Source organism: Pleuronectes platessa, chromosome 11 (assembly GCF_947347685.1).
Source record: "Pleuronectes platessa chromosome 11, fPlePla1.1, whole genome shotgun sequence".
Classification (NCBI taxonomy): Eukaryota; Metazoa; Chordata; class Actinopteri; order Pleuronectiformes; family Pleuronectidae; genus Pleuronectes; species Pleuronectes platessa.
In genome coordinates this window covers 17,167,157-17,190,233 of record NC_070636.1, presented here as the reverse complement: position 1 = coordinate 17,190,233, position 23,077 = coordinate 17,167,157, and the positions used below count along the sequence as shown (strand labels likewise).

The 23,077-nt window shown below is 45.0% G+C and overlaps 1 protein-coding gene across 2 annotated transcripts; it reads right to left on the bottom strand.

Moving 5' to 3' along the window:
* Positions 1–5: 5 nt before the first annotated feature.
* On the bottom strand, positions 6–22,202 carry btbd7 (BTB (POZ) domain containing 7). 2 transcript variants are annotated; one of them, XM_053434120.1, is made up of 11 exons: positions 21,817–22,202; positions 14,694–14,921; positions 11,392–12,534; positions 6,509–6,717; positions 5,909–5,984; positions 5,281–5,441; positions 5,017–5,160; positions 4,382–4,571; positions 4,047–4,225; positions 3,404–3,808; positions 6–3,270 (listed from the first exon to the last, which is right to left on the bottom strand). In XM_053434120.1, the coding sequence occupies exons 2-11, from the start codon at positions 14,773–14,775 to the stop codon at positions 2,509–2,511; spliced, it is 3,351 nt and encodes a 1,116-aa protein (XP_053290095.1). In that variant the 5' UTR covers positions 14,776–14,921; positions 21,817–22,202; the 3' UTR covers positions 6–2,508. The 2 variants fall into 2 exon arrangements, with proteins under 2 accessions (XP_053290095.1, XP_053290096.1); XM_053434121.1 differs by having other exon boundaries at positions 3,743–3,808.
* Between the last annotated feature and the right edge of the window lie 875 nt (positions 22,203–23,077).

Below are 23,077 nucleotides of genomic sequence, written 5' to 3'. Positions count from 1 at the left end.
ATTCCTTAATATCAAACCAGTTTATTTTGAGGATGCCCAAGTTGACCACTGTTATGCACCTTTTGAGGCGACAGTAGAAAAATAGATTCAGTGAAACTAAATGCAACTTAATATCAATCTACAAACATGTTTTCTATGATAACCATACAAGTACAGTGTACCTGTTAGAATTCCAACACAAGCTGTCACACATTAAAGATGGTTCATTTTCCAAAAAAAAAGGTGCTAGATAACACTGTACACAAAACGAGCTACATGAGTTTTCAAAGAACTATTTGATGCAGGCTGGTAAGCTGGTAGAAAAGAGCTTGCATAGACATCAAAGTCACTTCTCCAATAAAAGCCCAGCCACAGGCGGGGGAAGGCACTGACTTTTCTACAGCAAAGAGCAAAACAAGGACTTTGATCCAACGGAACATTGTCCTGGAAAATAAAACAACTACCCGACATGAACATGGGGAGGAATCTGGAGTTTTGCATTTTTTCCCCATGAAGCAACCTAGATGGAAAAGTTATTTTCCTGCTTGGCAACTTCATTACTGCTAAGCAGGGAGCTAAGATCCTCCACATATTCCTGTGATTTTTGAAGTTGAGGAAAAGTGGGGAGAAAAAAAAAAGGAAAAAAAGACATCTCTACAAAACATGGGAATCCACACCACCTACGATACTGAACAGACTGGTCTAGATGCGGAACATTTAAGAACGAAATAGAATCAGAGACACAATCTTTTTTGTTTTATACCACACATTCTTAGTGAGATTTCATGACGAAAAGACAAAAGCACACAGTGTTGTCCACTACAGTAAAAACACAAACCTTCAAAGACCACTAAAATGTGATAGAAACCATTACAAAAATCCATCGGAACATGTGGAACTCAGTTCATTATATACAATATCCATTGGAGATATGAGCCCGCAATCGCCAACTTTTCTTCAACGTAAGATTCCGTTTGTTCGATATTCATTTGTTCCTTTTCCCTTCAGCTAATAAAACAGGTGGCTCTTACAGTGCAACGATGCGCGTATGTGAGGTTGTGTGCCAACTGCTGGCTGTAACAGGCTTTTGTGTGTTTACTTGCAGGGCGCTGGAGCTACAGCTGCTGCGGCTCTATAACAGTATTTCTTAACAGTATCAACACTGACTGTGCCGCTCCACGATGTCCCATGAGGTGGTGAGACAGAGGCCTGATGTATGTACATGGGTTTAGCATTTAAGGTTTGAGTGAACTCCACCTCCGCCACCCAAATCTTTGCAGTGAAGGCGTCCACAGTGAGCGGAACAGTCAAATAAGCTGTTAACAGGGGTTTGCGATATAATGACATCATACTTAATTGAATAAAGAGAGCTAAAAACGGACTATTCCAAGCACTGGTTAAGGCTTTAGATTCGATCACACCGACCACCACTCTGTGCTACTGGTTAATCATCTCAGACTCTCTGAAATGTACAAACAGACCTGACTAAAGATGGGAGTGTACAGTACTGAGATTGTCTAAACACCTGTGTGTATTAAAGATATATCCTTGCGCAAACACACACACACGCACTCACAAACACCTGCTCCAGTTGCAAAACCGACAAAATCCCCCTGCAAAGCATTTGATCAATGTACGTCAGTTGCCATGGCACCCCTATATTTTCTACTGTATCTCGGTAATGAACCAGTCTGTGATCCTCCTGCCCCCCCCCACCAGGCTTCTGCCTCTAAACTAGACACTGAGAGGCTGTGATAGCTGAAGCCTGACACAATTATCAGACTGGGTTACTGGAGAATGACGAGCTCTGATGACCTACTTCCTGTCGGATCCAATTCCTGCTTTGTGTGACCAAGCCCTGGCCCATTACCCATCAGCACTGCAGCACTGTAGCCAGGAGGGGGGGAAATTGTCAGGTGGGTTGCTATAGGCATGCTACAAGAAGAAGTGGAAATGCAAGTCATGGGAGGAAAGAGCACAGCCGGACATATTTACATATCATTTAACACAATACTCTGGTCCCAGACTCTGTGCCATTGTTGGCTTGTGTAAATTGAGATTCCAAACCAGCCATCTACCCATTCAATCCTGAAAATAATCGAGAGACAGCCGAGCTAATGAATGCAGTCTTTGTTAAACCATTGGTTCATAACTGAGCTACAACTAGTGTTGTGACCTTCTCATGCAGGATTCACACACAGCACAGAGCCAAACTTTCTTTACAATCGAACTCATCCCAGTAGAGCCTGAGTCATCCTCTGACCCAGCAGGCTCACAGAGATCGTTTCAGTTAACCTACAGCTCTTGCCATACTCTGACTGTGTGATGGATGGCACAGTGTGAAGGAGGTAGGACAAAAGTACAGATCCTATAAATAGCAACTATCGGCCACACCTTTCCCCTGCTCCTGTCCGAAACACACATACTGTATATGCAGGCACACGATTAGTGCTTTGCCGTCCACTATGATAGACAGCCACTCATTACTTTTTCCCTTTTCTTAACTCAACCCCTAGCCCTCCACTGGGGTTAAAGTGCAGACTTCTTATAAGGGTAGTCAGGCTTGCTGGGTGACCTGCGGTCTCTGGCGATCTCCTCGGTTACACTGTTCCTGTGAGGTTGCTGAAGGGGACCCGATGATTCTCCAGCGAGAACCATCTCTTCCGGGGCGTCTCTAGGTCCTATGTGCCTCGCATCGTAGCTGTCCATGTTTCCACTAGGGGATCGTAAATGACCCAAACCATGAGTCAGGTCCGTCTCATTTGATCGCCCCCGGGGAATATGTCCCATCCTGGGCTGGGCCCCAGAGGGACTGGCGAGGACTCCATCATGTCTCTGAGAGGTCATACTGAGGACATCCAGTCGAAGTGGGTCGGCGGCAGAACGTCCTTGCATGTGGCCCTGGGGCTGAGAGTCAGAAATGTAAGGAGGTGGATAGGAGCTGGAGGGGGTGCAGCTGTGGCTGTAGAGGTCTGGTCCTGCAAAGGAGGGCAGAGGGTGAGCGGAGGTTGGGGTCGCAGGTCGGCAGGAAAAGTCATACAGGTCAGGGAACTCGGCTTGAGCCTCCAGCTTGGGTTCAGGAGCGTGTCTCTTGCAGGAGTGGCCATGTCCAGGACCGTGGGCATGGCTGAGGCGGACAGAGGGGCAGGGCCCATGGGGCAGATGGTGGCCTGAGGGGCTGTGGGGGCTATCTCTGTCCATCTCTACAATGTGCTGCTCCCTCAAGGACATGACGGAGACTCCCAGTGCAATGTCCGGCATGAACTCCCTCATAACGGGCTCCATGCTCATCTGCAACAGAAAAAATACAAATGTGATGTTATCTGACAACTGGGCTGCTGATGATCCATGGCAAAAGCCATACCACTGCATTTGAATAAACAAAAACGGCACAAGGAAGCTCGGAAGTAGCGCCCACACTCACCGCTTGCTGGTCTGAAAGCAAAGCTCGGCCCATGGCCTGCGGGTTGGTGCAGTCTGGGGGAATGGGCCTGGGCACAGAGGAGTACTCTGAGCTGCCATGCTTGGAGGCTGCATGGCGCTGGATCAGGGTGCGGTTGCAGGGATAGGAGAAGGAACGGGTGGGGGCCGGCATGGGAACGCGGGGTCGCCAGGCACCCTTGAGCTGAGCATGGCTGGGTGTGGCAGGGGGGTGGTACGGGGGAGGTGGAGGAGGTAGGGGTGGGTGGAAGCCAGCTATCCCTTCCAGCTCTGTGAACATGCTATCCATGGCTGGGCTGCTGTTTACCCGACAACGACCCACCTGGCGCAGAGCAAGAATTGGACTCTCGTCTCCGAACCGTTCATCGGGGAAGAACTTGTACGGGTTCTGAAGAGGCAAAAAACAAAAACAGGCGCTTATGAGATCTTTATCCATTGTGGTTCTGTGAAAGGAAACCCTATATTTTAAAACATCTCTCCGTCTGAGATTTTTGAAGGCCAGTGTCTATATGCTGTATTCCTGAGATATGTCAATGTCAGTCTCACCATCAGCACAGACAAACTCTCTCCCCCCCTTTAACCCCTCTAACCCCTGGTGGGGACAGAATTCTTTGCTTTCTGCTGACCTGCAGTAACTCCGTGGCTCCGTCTGCCAGACCGAACTCCCTCAGCACTCGCAGCTGCAGCTCATAGCTGACGGTGGCTCCTTCACCACAGTTGAGGGCGTACGCTCTCTGGACCTGCTCCGTGTGTCTCAGTTCCTGCAGCCTGCGGATCATCTCCTTCACCACTGGCAGCTGAGGCACTGAAAGACACAAGCGATACAAACACATTCATTTGATTATTCTGACATTACTCTGGGCTACTGGTAAAATCTGAATTGGATAATGTTGGTGAGCATATTTCCAGACCATAGTGGCGTTTGTGTCACCCTCTGGTCACACCTGAACACTTCTCTAACCTGGAATTTCATTGGCCACGACCGACGGAGCGTTTGATGAATTCCCTGCCATTTGCTGGTGGTTGATCATGTGACAGCACTGAGGCACGGCGTTGTTGACCATGTAGAGCGTGTCGGGGACGTTGGACATGCGCACCAGTCGCAAGCGCACCAGGTCCGTCTGCTCCACCATCATTTCATCAAGTACAGACTGAGGACAGAAAGACAGGGGAGGGGAAGTGAGACCAACAATTCTAAAATAAATGGATATCTTATGTGCAAATCAAGGACATGGAGAGGTTTTGCAAATTAGTTCCACTTCACTGACACTTATTCTAGTGTTGACTGTCAGGTTTGTGTATGTTTTCATAAATATTCATGGCCCAGAGGCCTATAAGTGAATAGGAAAGGGTGCAAACTGACATTTGTTTATTTCAATCAATATGGTGGAGCCAACTATGGTAGAGGTGTATGTATAGCAATAGCTGGGTTTGGCTGGTCTTTAGCACGTGAGCGCTGAGAACAGGTCCACAAATCAGTCTGTCGTCTTCTTCCTCTTTTTTCCCTCTGACGGAAGCTATGTGGAACTAAAACATGTTTCCTCTACTTTCTGCATTGTGTGGAAGCTGCATTAATCACATGTGACCGAGCCATACCTTCGCTTCCTCTACGTAAGGAGAGAAGAGGCGCGGACGCACGTAGATGCCTGCGCTCTTCTGCCGTAGCCAGGCATTGGCTTTCCCCCCCTCGGCTGTGGGCAGCATGTCGGAGGGAGGGGTGCTTATCAAACCCCTTTTAAGCTGTGAACAGGATGAAGAATGAGGATCAATGCTCTGTCTAAGAAAGGTCACAATGACGAAGGTGCACACTGCAGCTGGAAAAAAAAAAAAAAAAGAGGGGGAAAAAAAGGGAGCACTGACCGCGTCGACGAGGACGTCACTGTTGGGAGGTAAGATGTGCTCAGTTCGGATGAAGGGCAGGAGGGGAGACAGGATCTCTCTAAGCTCCTCCACATCCAGGTCTCTTCTCTTCACTCCCCTCTTGTTTACGCTGTGAGCTGTGCCGCTCAACAGGTTGGGCTCTGCGTAAATGAGGACAGGAAGAGCCATTAGCCGCGTTTTAATATTATGCATGTGGCCTTGACTATTTATGTAACCACGATTATGCTTTTATCTCAACCTGCTGGCTATTTTTGGTTCACGGAGGAGGTTCAATTTAGCAAATTAGGTCCAGATACTGTATTTCCTGCTGTGTTTTTGAGCTTTCTTAAGTAGGTTGCCAGCGCTTAACATATCAAATTATGTGACGACTATGATGACTAACCATAACCATAAATCCTATACAAGAGAACCGCTTACCAGTTAAGAACACAATGTCATATACAATCAGTATGGAGCCACTTCTGCTGACTTCCTTTGAAGGGTTAAGTTTGGCTCCTTTTTGAGATGCTTTTAAGAGTATTTTGGAGGCTCTGGTGAGGCTCTGGTAATTTCCTCAGAGCCATTAGGGGGGCTGCTCAGAGGGTAATTATAGAGTGTATTATCTTACCCCTGTCTGCCATCCTCTTAATAAGCTGCTGCTCGCCCCACTTAACAACATACTTGAGAATGTCCTGTTCACTCGCCTGTGAATGAGAGCAAGGTACAGAGAAAGAGAGACGGACGGACAGAGAGCGAGAAAGAGGACAAGGTTAGATATTGTAGAGAACAAAACGGGGACGCTGTTAAATGAGGCTAAGGTGAAAACACAATATGTTCAGGCTTGTGTCGGTGCGTAGCTCCGGCCTAGCTGGTTTGTTTGAGTAGCTGGATTACAACACTTCCCCTCAACCATCTGGTCTGACGTCCATGTAGTGTGGCAGAACAGATGACAGCGCAGCTTTGATTAGGGCTGTGGCTTTGAAGGCATTTCTCTCCAGGGTATGGTGTTAGCTCAACTCTGGAGAGACCCTTAGTGTGCATGTGTGTGCGGATACAGTGTGTAATTGAGTTAATGCATCTGTGAGTGTGTGTGTGCGTTGACTGTATTTTTTACCAAGCGATCACTGTGAACAAGTCAGACACCCATTACTGAAACTTCACACCAGAAAAATGAAATGAAATGCAACAGGGCGCCAGCAGACTGACAGGTGGTGTTGCGTGTCCTTACCTGCAGGTAATCACACTGAATTGCGCTGAGAAGGTGCTCTTTACCAAGCTCGTAGAGAACATCTGAAGAGACAACCTGACTGAACTCTTCACAGAGGAAGTGCATGGCCTGCCTGTGGACCCACTTGGAGCCGTACGGCTGGGAGCTCCACTTCAGGATGGGGACGAGTGAGTCCAGGGACAAGCTTTCCACGACGATGTCCTCGCAGCCTGGGAGATCAATGACATAGAAAAATACATTTAAGGCCTGATATTCAATCAAATCTGTTTATGGGCAAAAATGTATCATAATGTTCTAACAATAAGTCCAGATAGTAAAGTCTGAAAAACAAAGAGTTGACATTGATTTCAACACAACAAATATTGGAGTACAAGAGGTGATCCTTCAGCCACTGGCAGGCTGTCAGTAGTTTTGACTTGTATTCACTGACCCAGAGACTCCTGTAGCTCTACATCCTCCCTGCTGCATTTCCTAAATCAGAGCACATACCAGAACAGCAGGCAGCGGTTTAACTCTGTAACACACCAACCCGCAGAAATGCCTTTGATACCTTGATGTGTTTCAGTCTCAAGCTGCCTCCTCTTAACCTTGATACGTTAACACAACAGCCCGGGGACATGTGCTGCTGCTGCACAAGCATGCACACTCTGCAAACTATGTACACACGTGTGCATAAATCAAAATTGCAACGCGAAGCCACAGAAAGCTCAGGGCATTGTGTACCTGCTTCTCTGGCAATACACCAGCACTCAGACACATATTTCACTCAGATGAACATATGATTGGTTTGGCTAATTCCATTCCTGACAAGCCTGAGCGTCAACTGGCTTTGATTCTTTGTCTTTGTCTGATCAATGATGTTTAATACAAAATGGACATCCGAGGAGATAAAGCCAGACTGACTGACGTCTGGCCAGTGCTGTTCTCAACTGAAATACAAGCTTGCCAACTTCCTCATTCCAGGCCATCCTGTCCATCAGCTCTTGGGTCAGTAGCAACACTCCTCAGGGAAACTCTTATCTTAAACTAGAAGATCTGAGCTGCCGTCCCCGCCCCCCCCCCCCAAACCACCACTTTGAACATACACTCTGGGAAATTGGACACCACACTTGAGAGTGTAGACTCCAGCGAGGCTTTTTCCTTTGAGAATGAGGCTCCATATCTGTTCGAGCACAACACACACGTTCTTAGGATGAAAACAGACATGTGAGCATTAATATGCATGCACGATACACATGCATGCATTGACGCACGTACTCGCGCTGTAATGGCAAGTCTGAAAAATGCAAAGCAGACGCCCGCAGTGTTTTAAATGAGGGTTGGAAATCCTGCATCATTAAGGAGACAGATGAGTTAAAATGAGGACCCAGGCACTTTGCCTTTTTTTTATCTGCTGGAAACAGACTGGAAGAGGGAATGGATTCTCAACATCTGTGCCTCCTTCTCCACCGCTCCATCCCTGTGAAGTCTTGTCTTCTAGAAAGTGCTTTAGCTTGTTTCAGTCTTTTACCGTTGCATCTTAAACCCTCTTCTAAAAAAGGCAGGCACACATGAACAAAAGGCAGACCAATTCCCCCACTTGGGACCGGTAGCGAAGAAAAGCAAACGGCTCAGCTTTGTGTGAGCCCATTAGAATTCACAGTGACAGCCAGTCTTCAAATGCAGCACTTTTGTCATGAGGTAGAGATTAGGATCAGCATCATATCTAATACTAACTTGCCTCTACTTCTCTCCACGGGTGGCACACCGCATTCACTGGAGTGTAGCAGACTGACGAGAATATCAACACAACAGCGGGAACAGAAACAGCCAGCGCTGCACAAGTCTAACTTTAGAGTACGTGGGCATTTTATCTTGTCGTTATTATTTGGAGCTCTGTGGTTAAAACCATAACTGCTCTAAATGGCCTGTAAACAAGCCTGTGCATGTAAATTGTGTGTGATGATCGCTTAAGGACTGGGCCTACAGTCAACACACTGAACGCAGCGGCCAGTGAGTGAGCATGGAGGGAGAGAGGTGCAACAGCACACACACACACACACACACACACACACACACACACACACACACACACACACACACACACACACACACACACACACACACACACACACACACACACACACACACACACACACACACACACACACACACACACACACACACACACACACACACACACACACACACACACAGAGAGAGAGGGGGAGACTGGCTTGAGTTCGGTGATGCACTTGAATAATTAATAAGGCTTTTAATATTGGTTGCCATTTGAGTGAGATGGAGTCATAAAGGGATACACGTATTGAGAATTAATAAGGCAGAATGATAGAGAGCTTAACAGCTCTGCGAAAAAACTCCACAAGCCCGAAACTTCGCGCAGCCAGAGGGCAGCAGACGAGGAGCACGGGAGAGGGAGGACAGGGTGACGTTTGAGAGGGATCTCTCCTCACGAAACCCCTGACATCAACCTCTCCGCTGCCTCCTGAAGAGACGTGGCTGCTACTGAAAGTTTCCAGTGGTGGGATGGTCTTTGACATAATTCTTGTTTCACAATCAAGCCACAGATGGCACAGTTATTTTGCAATTTGGAGTGTGCGGGCTTCACGAATGAAAATGAATCACAAGAGTGGAAGATAGATTGCAAACACAGTAATAACTGGACGTTGCAGCAACAGACAAAGAGAGGGGACTTGGATAAAATGACACCGGGTCAACCTCAACCATCTCGCCACATTCCACATTGAGGTTTCATGGGAACTGTTTAGGGGCGTGCAACACAGTGGGAGAGGAAGAAGAGGGGATCAAAATATCCTGCAGTAGGGGATTGTTGAAAGGGGGGATGGGAGGGAAGAGGAGGTGAGGGTGTGTGGATATGACACTATTTGCGTTCTTGCAGGCTTAAGCTGCCGAACTGACCCCGAGAGTGACACTGCTGCTTGGGGACGGGAGGTGGTGTCTCACCAGCTGTGTGCACTGTGTTAGTGTACGGTGCAACTCAGATCAGTGCACAGGTCTTATAATGGTTTGAGTCGTGGCTCTATAGTAAATACAGCGATTCAGCAGATGTCCAGAACTAATCCTGTGCTTCAAGAAATGATACTGGCAGATTTTCTACTGTTGTGAGCATTATGTCCAAAAATGGGTTTTTGTTTTTATACTTAAACAGCATACATGCTGTCGTCATCTTCAAGCTCCAATATTCACACAACCATACCCATAAAGATAGCAAAATATACCTAATATGTCATAAAAATGTTAGCACATAACAGACCTTGTGCAGGTCTGCAGTATCTGCTGCTTAGTGATGAGCCTATAAACATGTGTAGTGAAATCAAAACAAAATTAATAAATCAACCTGCCAGCAGAGCATTAAACACTGTGTGCGTATCTGCAGCTACTTCATAATAAAAGCCTTTCAGCCACAGCAAATCTGATGAAAGGAGATATCACTGGAGGGCTTTTACTGCGAAAAGGCTTCAATCAAGTGGTTTGACTCACAACAAACAATGATGGAGGGCATTTTCAGTATGTTTAACAATATTGGGACTTGGTCTTAAAAATGAAAATGATATTGTTTTGATTCCATTACACAGCATGTGGGAGTGAAATGATGATTAAATGCCTCTCATATCACCATTTCACTATCTGACAAACTAATTCCCCTCATTGGGGCTCAATGAAATTTAAGATGGTTATCGGATCTTAGTCACACAATCTTGATCCACAGTCAAAACACTTTTTTTGGTGCATTTGAAGTAGGCTGATTCAAGCGTTGCACAGGTTATTCTGATATAAGTGGAGCTTTGTTAGGTGTGTTGGAAACTGGCCAGTAAAATCAGATATGCCGCTCTGGACGAGGTGAGAGTGACAAATTGAGCGGCTCATTTAACTTTTGGCATGTTACTCAGGGTCATTCTGAAACGGTGAGTCAAAAATCCAGTGTCATGCGAGTAAAGATAGACGGGCGACAACGTAGACGACCCGTGACGAGGTGTTGACATGAGCTCAGATGCACTGCATGTATGAGACAGGACGCTGTCTGCCCCTGGAGACTCAGACAACCCTCCGGTCTGTAACAATCTGCTACTGGCAGCCGCAGCGTCAGCACTCATCACAGGCAGCCAAGATGTTTAACACTGGAATATGTGCTAACATATGCTAACATGTGCATAATGTGCCTTGAAATAGAAGTTGGAATATTAGGACACAGTGTGAGACACATATTCAGTGATTAGAATGTTCTGAGGTATTATTTCACAAAAAATCGAGACAGTTATAATGAAATTCAAATCGTATTATCAAGTACATGGAAACAGACACTATAATGATGACAGGCCAGACAAATTAACTTGGAAATTCACAATGAAGGCTATTTAACTATATTACCACTGCTCATACTGAGGGTTTAAAGCGATTCGTCCTTGCGGAGAACACAGTAGCGCTGACAGTTTAATAAGGAATCAAACACGACTAAATTGTGAGATGGATTATGCTCCAAAATTAGAGCTGGACGGTTAAACAAATGTATCAAAACATTATGAATCTGTTACTGTCCTAAATTAGGAATAATGCAACTTTAATTAAATGACAGGAGCTGTGTAAAGCATTAAATTAGCCATTTTAACATGGCATTAACTGACATTAAAAAGGACAAACATATCAGAGGTGAACCAGCATTTAAGAGGAAATACATCAAACAATAATATCAGTCATGAGCAAAAGGTTAATCGGATAACATGTCTTGATTTAGATCAGCAGCTATACTCACAAACTAGTGTACACAATGTGGCTGTGATCACGCCATGTCTGAAGAGAACATCTTTTTTTAACTTGTCATGTGCTGTGTTTGTGTGTTATAAATGTGTGGGATTATGACCTACCTTGAGCCAGCATACTGAACTCCAGGAATAGAGCGATATGGTAGAGTTCCATCGCCTCCTCTGTACGGGTGCTGGCCCCACGGCCCCCTGACACCAGGGCCTGCACCTCGCCAAGGCTGCTCGCTGAAGGACTGCCCCGAAGCACCAACCCGAGCTCCACCACATCGGTGTACATGCAGTGGAGAATGACCTGCACATATTTGCGTGGGATGATGGACTCATCCAGCACTATGCGGGTTGGTGTCTGCAACGTGCGCTCCGTCATTTCCTCTCCTGTGCGGATGCGTCTCTGCAAAAGGTTTCTGAAGAAAGGGGAACGTGCTGAGAGGATCGCCTTGTGTGCCCTAAGGTCCTCGTCTGGGGTCCTGGGCCCCCCACTGCATGCTGGGCCCGCTGTTGGTGCTGCAGCCACAGCGACTCTCTCATTGCAGCTCTCTATCATCTCAGAGTCTGAGGAGAAGCTGAGGAGCGCATCGTAGTAACACATGTAGTCGAACAAGCCCTTCATATCTGCCTCCAATGAGTTGGGCGTACCAAATTCCTCACTGAGCTGCACCAGTACATCCACATTCTGCAGCCTGGTATCCTCGGCTCCCCCCACTCCAAACTCCCCAGTGTACAGGTAGTGAAGCAGGGCAGAGAACATGGGTACATCGATGCCGGCTGTCTCAACATCCATGAGAACCTCTGCTCCATAGCCAGGGGATGAGGAAAGCAGACTCTTGAAAAAGGGGCAGCGGGCAGCCAGGATGGCCCGGTGAGCTGGGAAGCAAGTACCTTGGAAGATGAGGTCCACATCTGTGCAGTACTTGTGCTGGTAAAGGGCGGCAAGATTCCGCTGCAAGCTGGGAGCCTCGGCACGTGCCAGGCTAGCCTGGAAGCTCAGCTCCTTGAGGGCCGCTGTGCCCTCATACTCCTCCACCAGGGCGTTTGTGTCACGTACATCCCATCCTGACAAAAGTTCCCGCATCTGCCGCGCATGATCTGCAGAGCGGCTGGACTTCCTCCTTTTGATGAACCTCCGTTTAAGGGTAGCTAGACCGAGGCTCTTCTTCTTCCTGTCTGCGGGCCGCTCATGGCCGTGCTCCAGGCTGTATAGCTTTGACTCCCAGCCATACCCCTGCTGAGAGTAGGATGAGGTCCCTGGAATGAAAACACATGTGGGTTAGTGTCACAAGAATTTGAGTATAAACGCACAATATTATTAACAACGGGTGGAAGTAATCTGTTTACTTCATGACAAAACTATGGTTGTTTTGATGATGCATGTTCCCGGATACTGATACTATTTTAAAAATAGTCTTTTGATGAGACGTGAAACTTCATAACTCCAACACCATTTCACTCTTGAGGCCAGACGACTAGAAACACTATCTGTCTCTGGCACCCCTGTGGTATGGCCAGCTCTGTCAGGCCAAGAACACATTGGATCTGCATCTGCATCTGGATCTGGTTCAACAGTAGAACAAAACAGAACCCCTTGTTTTGTTTTTTGTTTCAGACCACTAAGAACCAATTAGCTCAGAGAAGACTTTGTCCTGCTTTGCTCTTCTCGGTGAATGCGAGTCTATTCACATAGTCGGGTCCCCTCAATTACACAGTTATCTTTGGCCTGAGAGACGGGCCTCAAACGTCAGACAGGGTTCTGCCAAGGAGATCCTCTCTGCCTGCCCTTCTCTCAGCATCCATCAGTGTGACCCAAATAGTAATTATTCTAACACTGAGAATCATCTGTGGCCCGGGCCAGCTGAATCAAGCAAACCGCCGAGCTCAGAGAAACCGCAGAGGTGTCAAAAGGCTAGGGAGATCATTTGGCTTCTTTAATGATGCTTTACAGTAGAAGTCTACAAAATCCTCAGACCCAAGCCTTTGAAACTGAAATTAACCATGTTTCTTCTTGTTGTTAAGGACAGATTGATTTGAATCCACCTTTGAAGCAGTTCTACTAAACCCTCTGGCAATGGGGGCTGCGGGGGCAGATTTAGGGACAGTAAACCAGAAACACTACTTACATCCAATCATTTCCAAATAACAAATACACTAAGCAATAAATTATGTATAGCACAATACATATAACATGTGTAGAAGTAACACGCAATCTTATATGGTAGACTTTTAGATCGGTGCATGCGAGTACAAAATGTCCACAGCAGCTGCTGCACTCCACAGGGGTAAGAATCAAAAGTTTTAAAAAGGTCTTTTGTTCTCTGAAAGATGTGAGAATTCAGACAGATATATTCTAGTTATGGTATTTCTGACAAAGACACCAACGCTGTTCAAATCTGAGGCTCTGTAGCCATTGCACCAGTTAGGTGAAAAGTCAGACAGTCTGACGATCGACCCGACACCAAATACTTGATGTGATTTGGGATATTTGCCCCTCATAACACTTCATAAAATCCATAGAGCTGGGAGATACGTGGATGAATTGCTTTTTAAACACAATTGAGTCATCTGTACCAGTCAATGGGCCGGTTCAAGAGCTTCAGTGGACGAAAAGTATTCACCCCTTGCAGCATTAGTTGTCATGGAAGCAGGTTAATCAAATCTGAAGTGTGAGTATGGCCGTGCCAGACCCTCATTATGTGTTTGTATCACGGTAGAATTGAGCCAATTTGGATTAAGTGAGGTAAATATTTCATTTCAGAAGAGAGTGGGAAAAATCTTTTTCAGGCTTTTCGGTCAACACAAAGATATTTTAATCACATGCTATCTGAAAATACGGAATGATTTTTTCAGAATTTACCTGTTTAACAACGCAATGTGACTAGAAAGGCACTTTAGAGCGCTTACCCCGACCAAAGCCTAGCAGTCCAATAATGAAGCCACATTTGAATTCTCTAGATTCAGATTTTTGTTTGGATTTGTACAAAATGCACAGACCTAGAGAAATAATAAAAAATATCCTTTGATCCTCCCCCTGATTCAGATCTGCACCAAAAAATACAAGCAGACAAAAACATAACTTGTTAAAGGTTCAGTGTGTAGAATTTAGTGACATCTACAGGTGATGTTGCATATTGCAACTGAATACTCCTCACCTCACCCTCCCCACCCAACCTAAAAAACATGGCAGCCTCCATAGAGAGGACGCGCTCCTGATGTAAATATGAAGTATTCAAATATAATGGTCTCTTTCTAAGTAAAGAAAACAACAATTTGTACAATTTAGATGAAACACACTCGGGAAAACTTCACTAAGATTATTTTATATTGAATTTCTGCCAATAGATCCCTTTCACCTAAATCTTACACACTGGACCTTTAACCTGGCGGATATTATCACAGGAAAAAATACCTACCTATAAAAGTCTGCTGTGCCTGTGCGTTCCCCCCCGTGCGTTGGGAGCATGAGTGTGGATAGCTGGACCCATTTGCACCCATCCTCACTTCTCTTCACTTGCTATTCGGGGGTCCCCCCTCTTGCTGAGTCATTCTGCTCAGACGGCGTACTCCTGTCAGTCCTCAGTGGCGGGTCAGGCACGGATCCACTGGAGCATCCTCAGAGCCCCGGGCCCAGTCTGCCATGCCTGGAGGGAGGGAGGAAGAAGGGAAGAGAAGAGAAAGAAACGTACGAGAGATGTTTGAGCAAGAGACTTATTACATGTTTTATGTTGCAGACTAACATCTCGCAGGGATTAGAAACCATGATGAGTTTGGACAGTTTGGACTCTGTCAAAGATAACGAATGGCCAGAGGCAAGGAAGCTGTAGAGAAGCTTCTACACCACACAAGTTCAGCGCAAACATGAATAGTCATCTGCCTCGGCAAAGTGAACAGGCCTGAAATGCTCAAAATGTTTTCCAGAGAGATAGTCTTCATCTGAGGACTGTGTTTTCAGGCTCCTATCTGTAAACTTCAACAGTGACTTAACGGAGACTTCCTCTGCTTGGCACTCAGGAAACTCTGACTGGCAGTTTACAACAAATCTAATGCAGATGTATATTGGTTTGTGTGTGAGGCACAACCCAGTCTGACTTTCAGCAGTGTGTATGTGTGTGTGTGTGTTTGTGTATATGCAGTGTATAATTACACTGCAATTTTAGAGACAATTCATTGAGCAAGGGTGGATCAATTAAAGCCAAGCGGCTTAGTTTTACATTCTCATTAAATTACGATTAAAATTCATTTCCAGGCCAAATCTCAAACTGCAGTTTTTTTCTGTTCACGCGGCACAGATAGGTTCATATAAGCTGTGATGGTTGCGTGCTTAACAACGTGGTTTTTATGAGAAATGCCATGTTTGAATGCAGTCCCACATAATGTGTCACCTTACATATTGATACAGACAGCACTGACTTTCCCCTTTAATTAGAGCCTGACTGATTTACTGATTGGCCGACAATATAGGCCGATATGAGCCTTTAAGAGACATATAAGGATTTATGTTTGTGGATTTACCTTTACATTAAATACATTCCGTTTAATTTTCTTAATTAAAGTTCTGTACATTTGGTTGTACTTGTGTTTTCTTTTTCTTTAGCGTTTAAAAAAATATATCTTTTAACTGTAAAATATTAAGCCTTATCGACATTTCTTTGCCATAAGGCTTTTTAAAACATATACTGGTCGATATTGACAGAATTTCTTTGCTTCCCAATATCAACATCAAACCCTTAAAATGCCTATCGGTTGGTATCTGCCTTTAATATTTCTGGTTGTATTGGTCCATTGCGGCTAAATGCTTCAATAAGCATGACAGATAAATTGGACTTCTAAGATTATTTCATTAATGTGATGAAGTCTTTTGATTTGTCATATATTATCAAAATATTCCTATTTGGTCGGTGTGTCCTTTTCCAATGTATGAATATGTGTCACTTTCCATTTAGCTGCTTCAGTGGCAGTAATATTGTGCACGCTGGCTCACAGCTACACTGTAATGTCTTACAGGGAGACCTGAACAGAACCATTATTAATGCTACCAGTAACACATCTGCTTTTCCAATGACTCAAAATATCTGCTGTGAAAGTGGCCGACATGGTTTAAATTCACTTGATCAACAAATAGTTCAGTAATCTGCGTATACCTTGATAAAGAATTACTCCGTGTTGCACACAACATGTGACTTTACGTAACATTATTCTACAAGACGTTTTGATATTATTTAGGTTGCAGTTAATTAATGTGGTTGGTTGACCGTAGCGAAATTCAAGGACGGAAAAATCTCCGCGCAAGATAGAAATATAGGTGAGCCACCACAAACAGCTCCATATGGTCATTTCAGTGCTCTTCTTGCCAGCCATGACACCAGCCAAGGCGCTCCCAGTAGGTTTTCTGCTCTGTCCTTTGTACTGTCACACTCTCTGACCAAGCAGAATACAGGCCACCTCATTAACTAAGCATACTGTCAACCAACCGAGATGTTAATTACCCACTGACTCATTTCTACCAGGATGTAGATTGAATATCAAAACTATCATCTATGAACAAGAGGGACAGCTTCTCACATTTCCATGGCCCTTATATCTTAGCTATAGCATTGCATAAATATGCCCTGTTATACACATCATTAAGAGACTTGGAAACTCTCATTGCTCCAGACCTTTATATGTTCATTTCCACATTTCTCTCTCTTCTGTGTGAAACCAGACACAGAAATGGGGTGTGATGGGGGGGGGTCTGTTTTATCTCAGCCCGCTGGTTTTTCCTGCCAACCATACTAATAAATCATTGTGTCTGCCCCTGTAGAGCTGCACTCCACAGCCTCCCAAGGGCTCAGTGGAAAACCACAGCCTTTTACTCCACGCACACAAAATAGTCACCAAGCAGTCACACTGGAGCACTTCCAATAAAAGTGTTAGTTGATCTTTATTTCATAAGACTGCTTTAAATAAGCCCCGTCTTCACAGGGAATGCATTGGGACAAAATTAGAAATTGAATTTGAATATGTAGGAGAGGAGGGAGCCCTTGAGATATATACTGCCTTGTTTACAAAGGGGGGTGGAGGGGGGCCTTGGAGGAGCACAGCCGAGGCAGGATAAAACAAAGCAACCGACACATCAATTGAACAATATGCTGACTCCCAGATTGGAAAACGTGCCGGCTTCCACTCATTTAAAAAAAAGCAGGCACCAAATTTAACTGCATCTGCAGTGCAGAATTCTAAAGGCATAATTTAGGACAGCTATTTCCCTGAGACCTGATCCACACTGTTAAAAAATAAGCATCTCTAACCACAATCTCCCTGATGCTGAGCATTAAGACACTTCTCTGCCGTGTAGACCCCGAACACTGTGCGGCTGCGCTGTGCTCGGCCGGGGAGCAGAGGAGGGCACTGCCACAGACGGAGGGGGGGAGGCAGACGCTGGGCGAGCTGGACTATGCGTCCCTAATGAGAGGTGACAGGAGACACTCCCTGCCCCCTCCTATCCCTCTCTCTCTCTCTCTGCACACACATTCACACACAGACATATGCATCCTTTCAAACTGCCCACCTTTCCTCAGACCTCAGGATTATTTTTGTTTTATTTATATCCGCCACTTGCAGAGGTTTAAAAAGGACAGAAACCCGCGGCCTCCCACAGAACATTACCATACAAACAGGCTTGGCACCAGCACATGACCGATGTATTATTCAAATAACAGTGAGGGCACTTAATCAATCATTCATGTGGATTTCCTCATCGTGGCTAGAGACCGGGGAAGAGGCAGGTATCAGGGTCTCCTTTCCTGTCTGCAACCCCAAAATGTCAGGAGGATGTTCTTACTATCCCAGAGAAGACCTTTACAAATCATTCCCCTCCACCAGAGCTCAGCCACTGTAAAGCACAAAATCAACTCTTTGACTCGATGTGAAAGACGCAATGAAGCCAGAATGCCATGACATGACTTCCAACAATCAGAAGCCATGTGAAGAACTACCAGGGCAGTGTAGCACATAATTGAGAAATTTCAATTTCTTGCATTTCTGGGTGCTGGGTAACATTTCATACAAAAGGAACCTGTATCCATTCTAGAACAGTGCAAAGACATATCAGTGTGCTCCACTGGCCCTACTGTGAATGCTGTGAATGAAATGATGAAATCAACACCTTCCGATAGTTATCTATGTTAGATTCAATGACCTAATCTTCTGAAGATGAGTAATTTCAGTTTCACAGTCAGGCCTGAATAAAAGAGCAGCAACGGCAGGAACAGTGAAATGCTGTGAATCCCTATTGGTCCATTGCAGGCATTTTATTATCACATGTAGTCTTGTTGCTCTAATCCCAGAAGAAACATTGAAGCTACTTACTGGACTCACACAAATTATGTCAACGAATACCTTGTTATAATTGCAGTTTATCATAAATTTAGGAGCATGTATCTAAGACACTAAATCTGTTAATGGATCTGTAGGGAGAGGTGGCGATTATGTGTTTTGCGAACCAAGCTGGACAGAAATACTGCTTCAGACAGTAATTACAGACCGTTGGACTCTTTGGATATCTGATACAATCAGAGGCGCTCTAAAATGGGTCATAATAAGCACTGCAGCGGTGAGCAGAAACCAGAACTTTCTAACACAGTGACCTCTACGGTATTGATGTGTCTGCACACATCCCACAGAGAGACGTGCGAGTGGAAAATGGACTGCAGGTGCGAAAATAAAAAATCCAAATTGCTCCCATGAATATAATAATCTCATAAATTATCCTAAATGATAGCTGCGGAGACAGAGTTTAAGCGGCAGAGACGGCTGTTTACCCCTGCAGAGTTTTTGACAACCAGGTCAATCAGCGTGATGGTGAATCAGGCCATTGGGCTTATTACAGACGAGCTGCAGGAAACTACAGGAAACAGAACGGGCTAGAAAACGGCTACTGAAACGACAGAGACAGACAGAGGAAACAAAAGTACCCACAGTGATGACTCATGGTGGGCAGCCTCTGGATTAGCCTGTGTCAACCAACAATATGGACTGTAGTGCTGCATATTTGACATTTCACTGGCTATGTTGTCAGCAGATTACAATTTCTTTTGGCTCTGGAGGCCATCATAGACAAACAAACCAGTGGATAATATTACCCATGTTATTTAAACAGCAGGAGTATAAACTTTTCTCTTGTAAATCTGAGATGAAGACAGCATTATACCTAAAGTGACAGAGGCTGAATGGAGGAATGACATTCTCAGGGTCTGCTTGCAAGCCAACACTGAACAGGGCCATCTTTTCAATGCAGAAATGTGAAGTGCGTACACACACACTGAGGACTGCACAAACACAGCCTGGCAGTCAATCTCCAGAGAATGAATGGCAACTCAGGAAACAATGAGTTATTTTAAACGAGTTGTCAATGCTCCTTGTTGAGTTCCCCGTCCAGCTGGCCAGGGTAAACAACACTCAGGCCAAAGTCCAGCTCATTCTGTCGCTCTGTGGCGAGTAGTTGCGAGCTCACAGCCTTATACGCCGGCCGTGGACTTCGGAGCATGTAACTCCAATAATTACATGTCATTTAAGCATGCCCTGCAGCACTGACACAAGTACTTAACCTGGTGAATAGAGGCCCACAAACACCGAAGAGCACAACAAACGCAACTTTTCCCGAGCAATAAACCGAGAGAGAAACATGCAGGTAGTTGTTTTTTCCCCCCAGAGGAAAACAGGGTGTTCAGAATACCGAGTCCAACCAGAATTTCAGTGAGATTACTACAGGATTATCATCGTGTGCATATGGCTCCTCACTACTTAAACAGATGGCGATATTAACTAACATAGTGTAAATTGTTGGAGTAACTGCTTACCATAGCTAAATAAAAATATATTATTGGGTCGTGGGGCTGGCCAAAAAAACACGATATAAAAAGTCATATCAGTCGATATCGCTAATTCTCACTATACATGTCACACCATTTATTCAAAGTTTAAAGACCAGTTTTGCCTCCTGGTGAAGGTCGTGGTTTAAACTCCTTTAAGGGCAGAGAATGACTAACACTTCACAAATCTGGAGTAGATCAATTGTGTGTTTTATCTCTTCCTTTGGATGCTTTTAATTATCTTGGGACCCTTCAGATGTATCCTGGGACCCTCTGAAGGGTCCTGACACTCAGGTTGGGAACCAGTCACAAGATCAAATGGAAAGACTCATTTCTTCTCCTGAAATTACAGAGAATAGAAAAACTGCTTACGTTAACTTAATGCAACCCAAAGTAAATGGAGCGTTTTTGACGCATAAAGGCCACTTGAGGATAATTGCGCGTCATGGATCCATCCCTCCGTCTCTCTCTCTCCTCCTGGTGGCACATTAACCGACTGGAGTTTCATCTTTAACAGAACTTACATCAGGATACAATTTTCATATCAGTCAAAAGTTACATCTCCTTTTCAAGGGAAAAGAAGGACAAACGTTTCACAAATCGGCTCAATTAGGGTTTGCACCTTTTCACTGTGCTTACAAAATGCATAAGAAAAATATAATATTTGAACTTTAAGTGTAGTGCTGCTGATGAAAATCACACAGCAACCACAATTGATGCTGTTGTATTATAGTTTTATAGCATTTAGGAGAAATAAGGGGGAAGAGGAATGTAGCCTTGGAACTAGAAAGAATAAATATATATTTGTTTTATTTCACTGTGCTATATACATTGTTCACACTGGATATAATTGGGAATTATATATACTAGATATTATCTATACTGAACTAGCTATACTGGACATTGTTTATACGGGATGTTATATATACTGGACATTGTTCAAACTGGATATGATATATACAGTGCAATATATAAACTGGATATTGTTCATACTGGATCATATTTATACTTGGCATTATATATAGTGAATGCTGTTCATAGTGGATGTTATTTTTCCTAGATATTATAGGCACCAGTAGAAATGAACATGACTTCTATTCACCAAGAGACCCAGGAGTAGGCTGCAGCTCGCAATGGATGACAGTGAGTGTTGTTGCCATAGCATATCCTATCAACAACTATCAGTCACAGGGGCAATAAACAGCAACATGTTGGCTCATCCACTCACAGAAAACACACATCCACACTCCGCTTTACCAGCCGCCCGCTCTCACACACAGGAAATGGACGTAAACAAGGAATAAACGCGTCAAGAAACCACTCGTTCGCAGCGGCTTTGTTAGCCTACCGTTACCGCGGAGCTATTGTTGGCTCTCCGGGGCTACTGGGGGGCTACTACCGCAGCTCGGCGGGCACACCGCAGGTTAAAAGTGCTGGGACGAGCAGGGGAACAGCTCGTGGTCGGTCTGGGCTGGAGAAAATGGGAAGTAATGTCCAGATCTTTTGGCTAGACCCGAGAAAAGGGGAGTCGCGTTGAGCGCAGCCCTGTAATTAGTAGCATATCCTCTCGGTGGAGAAGCTAAAGGGGGGCAGGCTGCCTCCACTTCACCTCCGCGCTAAACACACTCAAAGCTGGAGGCGACGCAACTGTTGAAAGCGAGTGGATGTGTCCGGGTGTATTTACCAGAAGAGAGCGGGGCTTCGTGGATCCTCCTGCGGGGTCTGCTCGCGGTGTGATCGGGACTCGGACCCAAGTTGTCCCCGGCAGAGAGAGAGAGAGAGCGAGAGAGAGAGAGAGAAAAAAAATGCAGCTCAACACCTTCTTTTTCCAACTCCGCTCGTTACGCACGGATCGACGTCAACGTCCACATTTGATCCGGAATACGCGACCGCTGCCACGCTTGCGTCGACTTCGCGGCGGATTTCCAGCGTTTGGCTCGAGGGGAAAGTGAACGAGAAGCGGGTTTTTCCACCCTCGGTTCGGTTCGGTGTTTCCCCGGAGCAGCCCGACGCCTCGCTGGGAGCTTGTTGTGGCCTATCCCAACCAGCGCTGCCCGCATCAAGCTACCTGCCGGGTCGACACGGAGCATCCGGGGACAGCCTTCAGAATTAAAGTCACAAATGTGCCTCTGTGGCGCTTGCGCAATCAAATTAAAACGTGTGATAAAGGCTGTTTTTATTCCATTTGTTTATTTATCTGACAGGGACAGTGTGACAGGGTAAACAGTTTCTTTATACAGCACTTTTCTAGTCACGATGATGGCTCAAACAGCTTTATAGCACAGATTTAACATTCACACACATTCATCTGAGAAAACTGGGATCGAACTACCGACCTTTTATTTAAATGCGATGCATATGTATAAGATCACACCTCCCAAAACACAAACACACACTCAGGTTTGCATTTGAATGCATCTGCACACACATTTCCATGTCACATACATATTTTACTTTTGCATAAATTATAGTGTAGCTGTTTTTATTTGTTTTATTTTTATTTAGTTGGCAAACACATTGTATTCTGCGTGTCAACTTTGTATTGTCTAATTTTGTGGCATTTGCTAGTATATTTTGGTAAAGGCTCCACAATAAGCCCACTGGGTTTTCTGCCTACCCCTTCACTGTATATTATTAACATGTGTCATGTTGCTATGTCATTTTTTTTAATGTGCTGAATAAATCGAAACCTAATCAGACATAATACTGCAAATGATCAAGAGTTTGCCGTGTAATATAAATGAATTTCCATCTCTTGTCCCTGACCAGTTTTTCCAAGGCAACCTGAATTAAACTTAACTAAAATCAACTTTCTCATATAACTACAAATATCTATGGATAATCCATGTGCATTATACATACGATCCAAAATAACCGTACAACGAACCCACGATTGAAACACTTCACCCGAATAAAATAAGCTATGATTAGTTATTAAACTAGTG

Excerpts from the sequence above, each read along its gene's own strand:
- btbd7 (XM_053434120.1), bottom strand. The coding sequence starts at position 14,775 with ATGGGTGCAAATGGGTCCAGCTATCCACACTCATGCTCCCAACGCACG. Across the intron at positions 5,442-5,908 it reads TAAGAGGATGGCAGACAGGG|AGCCCAACCTGTTGAGCGGC; the intron begins GTAAGATAATAC and ends TCATTTACGCAG. Across the intron at positions 3,809-4,046 it reads GAGCCACGGAGTTACTGCAG|AACCCGTACAAGTTCTTCCC; the intron begins GTCAGCAGAAAG and ends TTGCCTCTTCAG.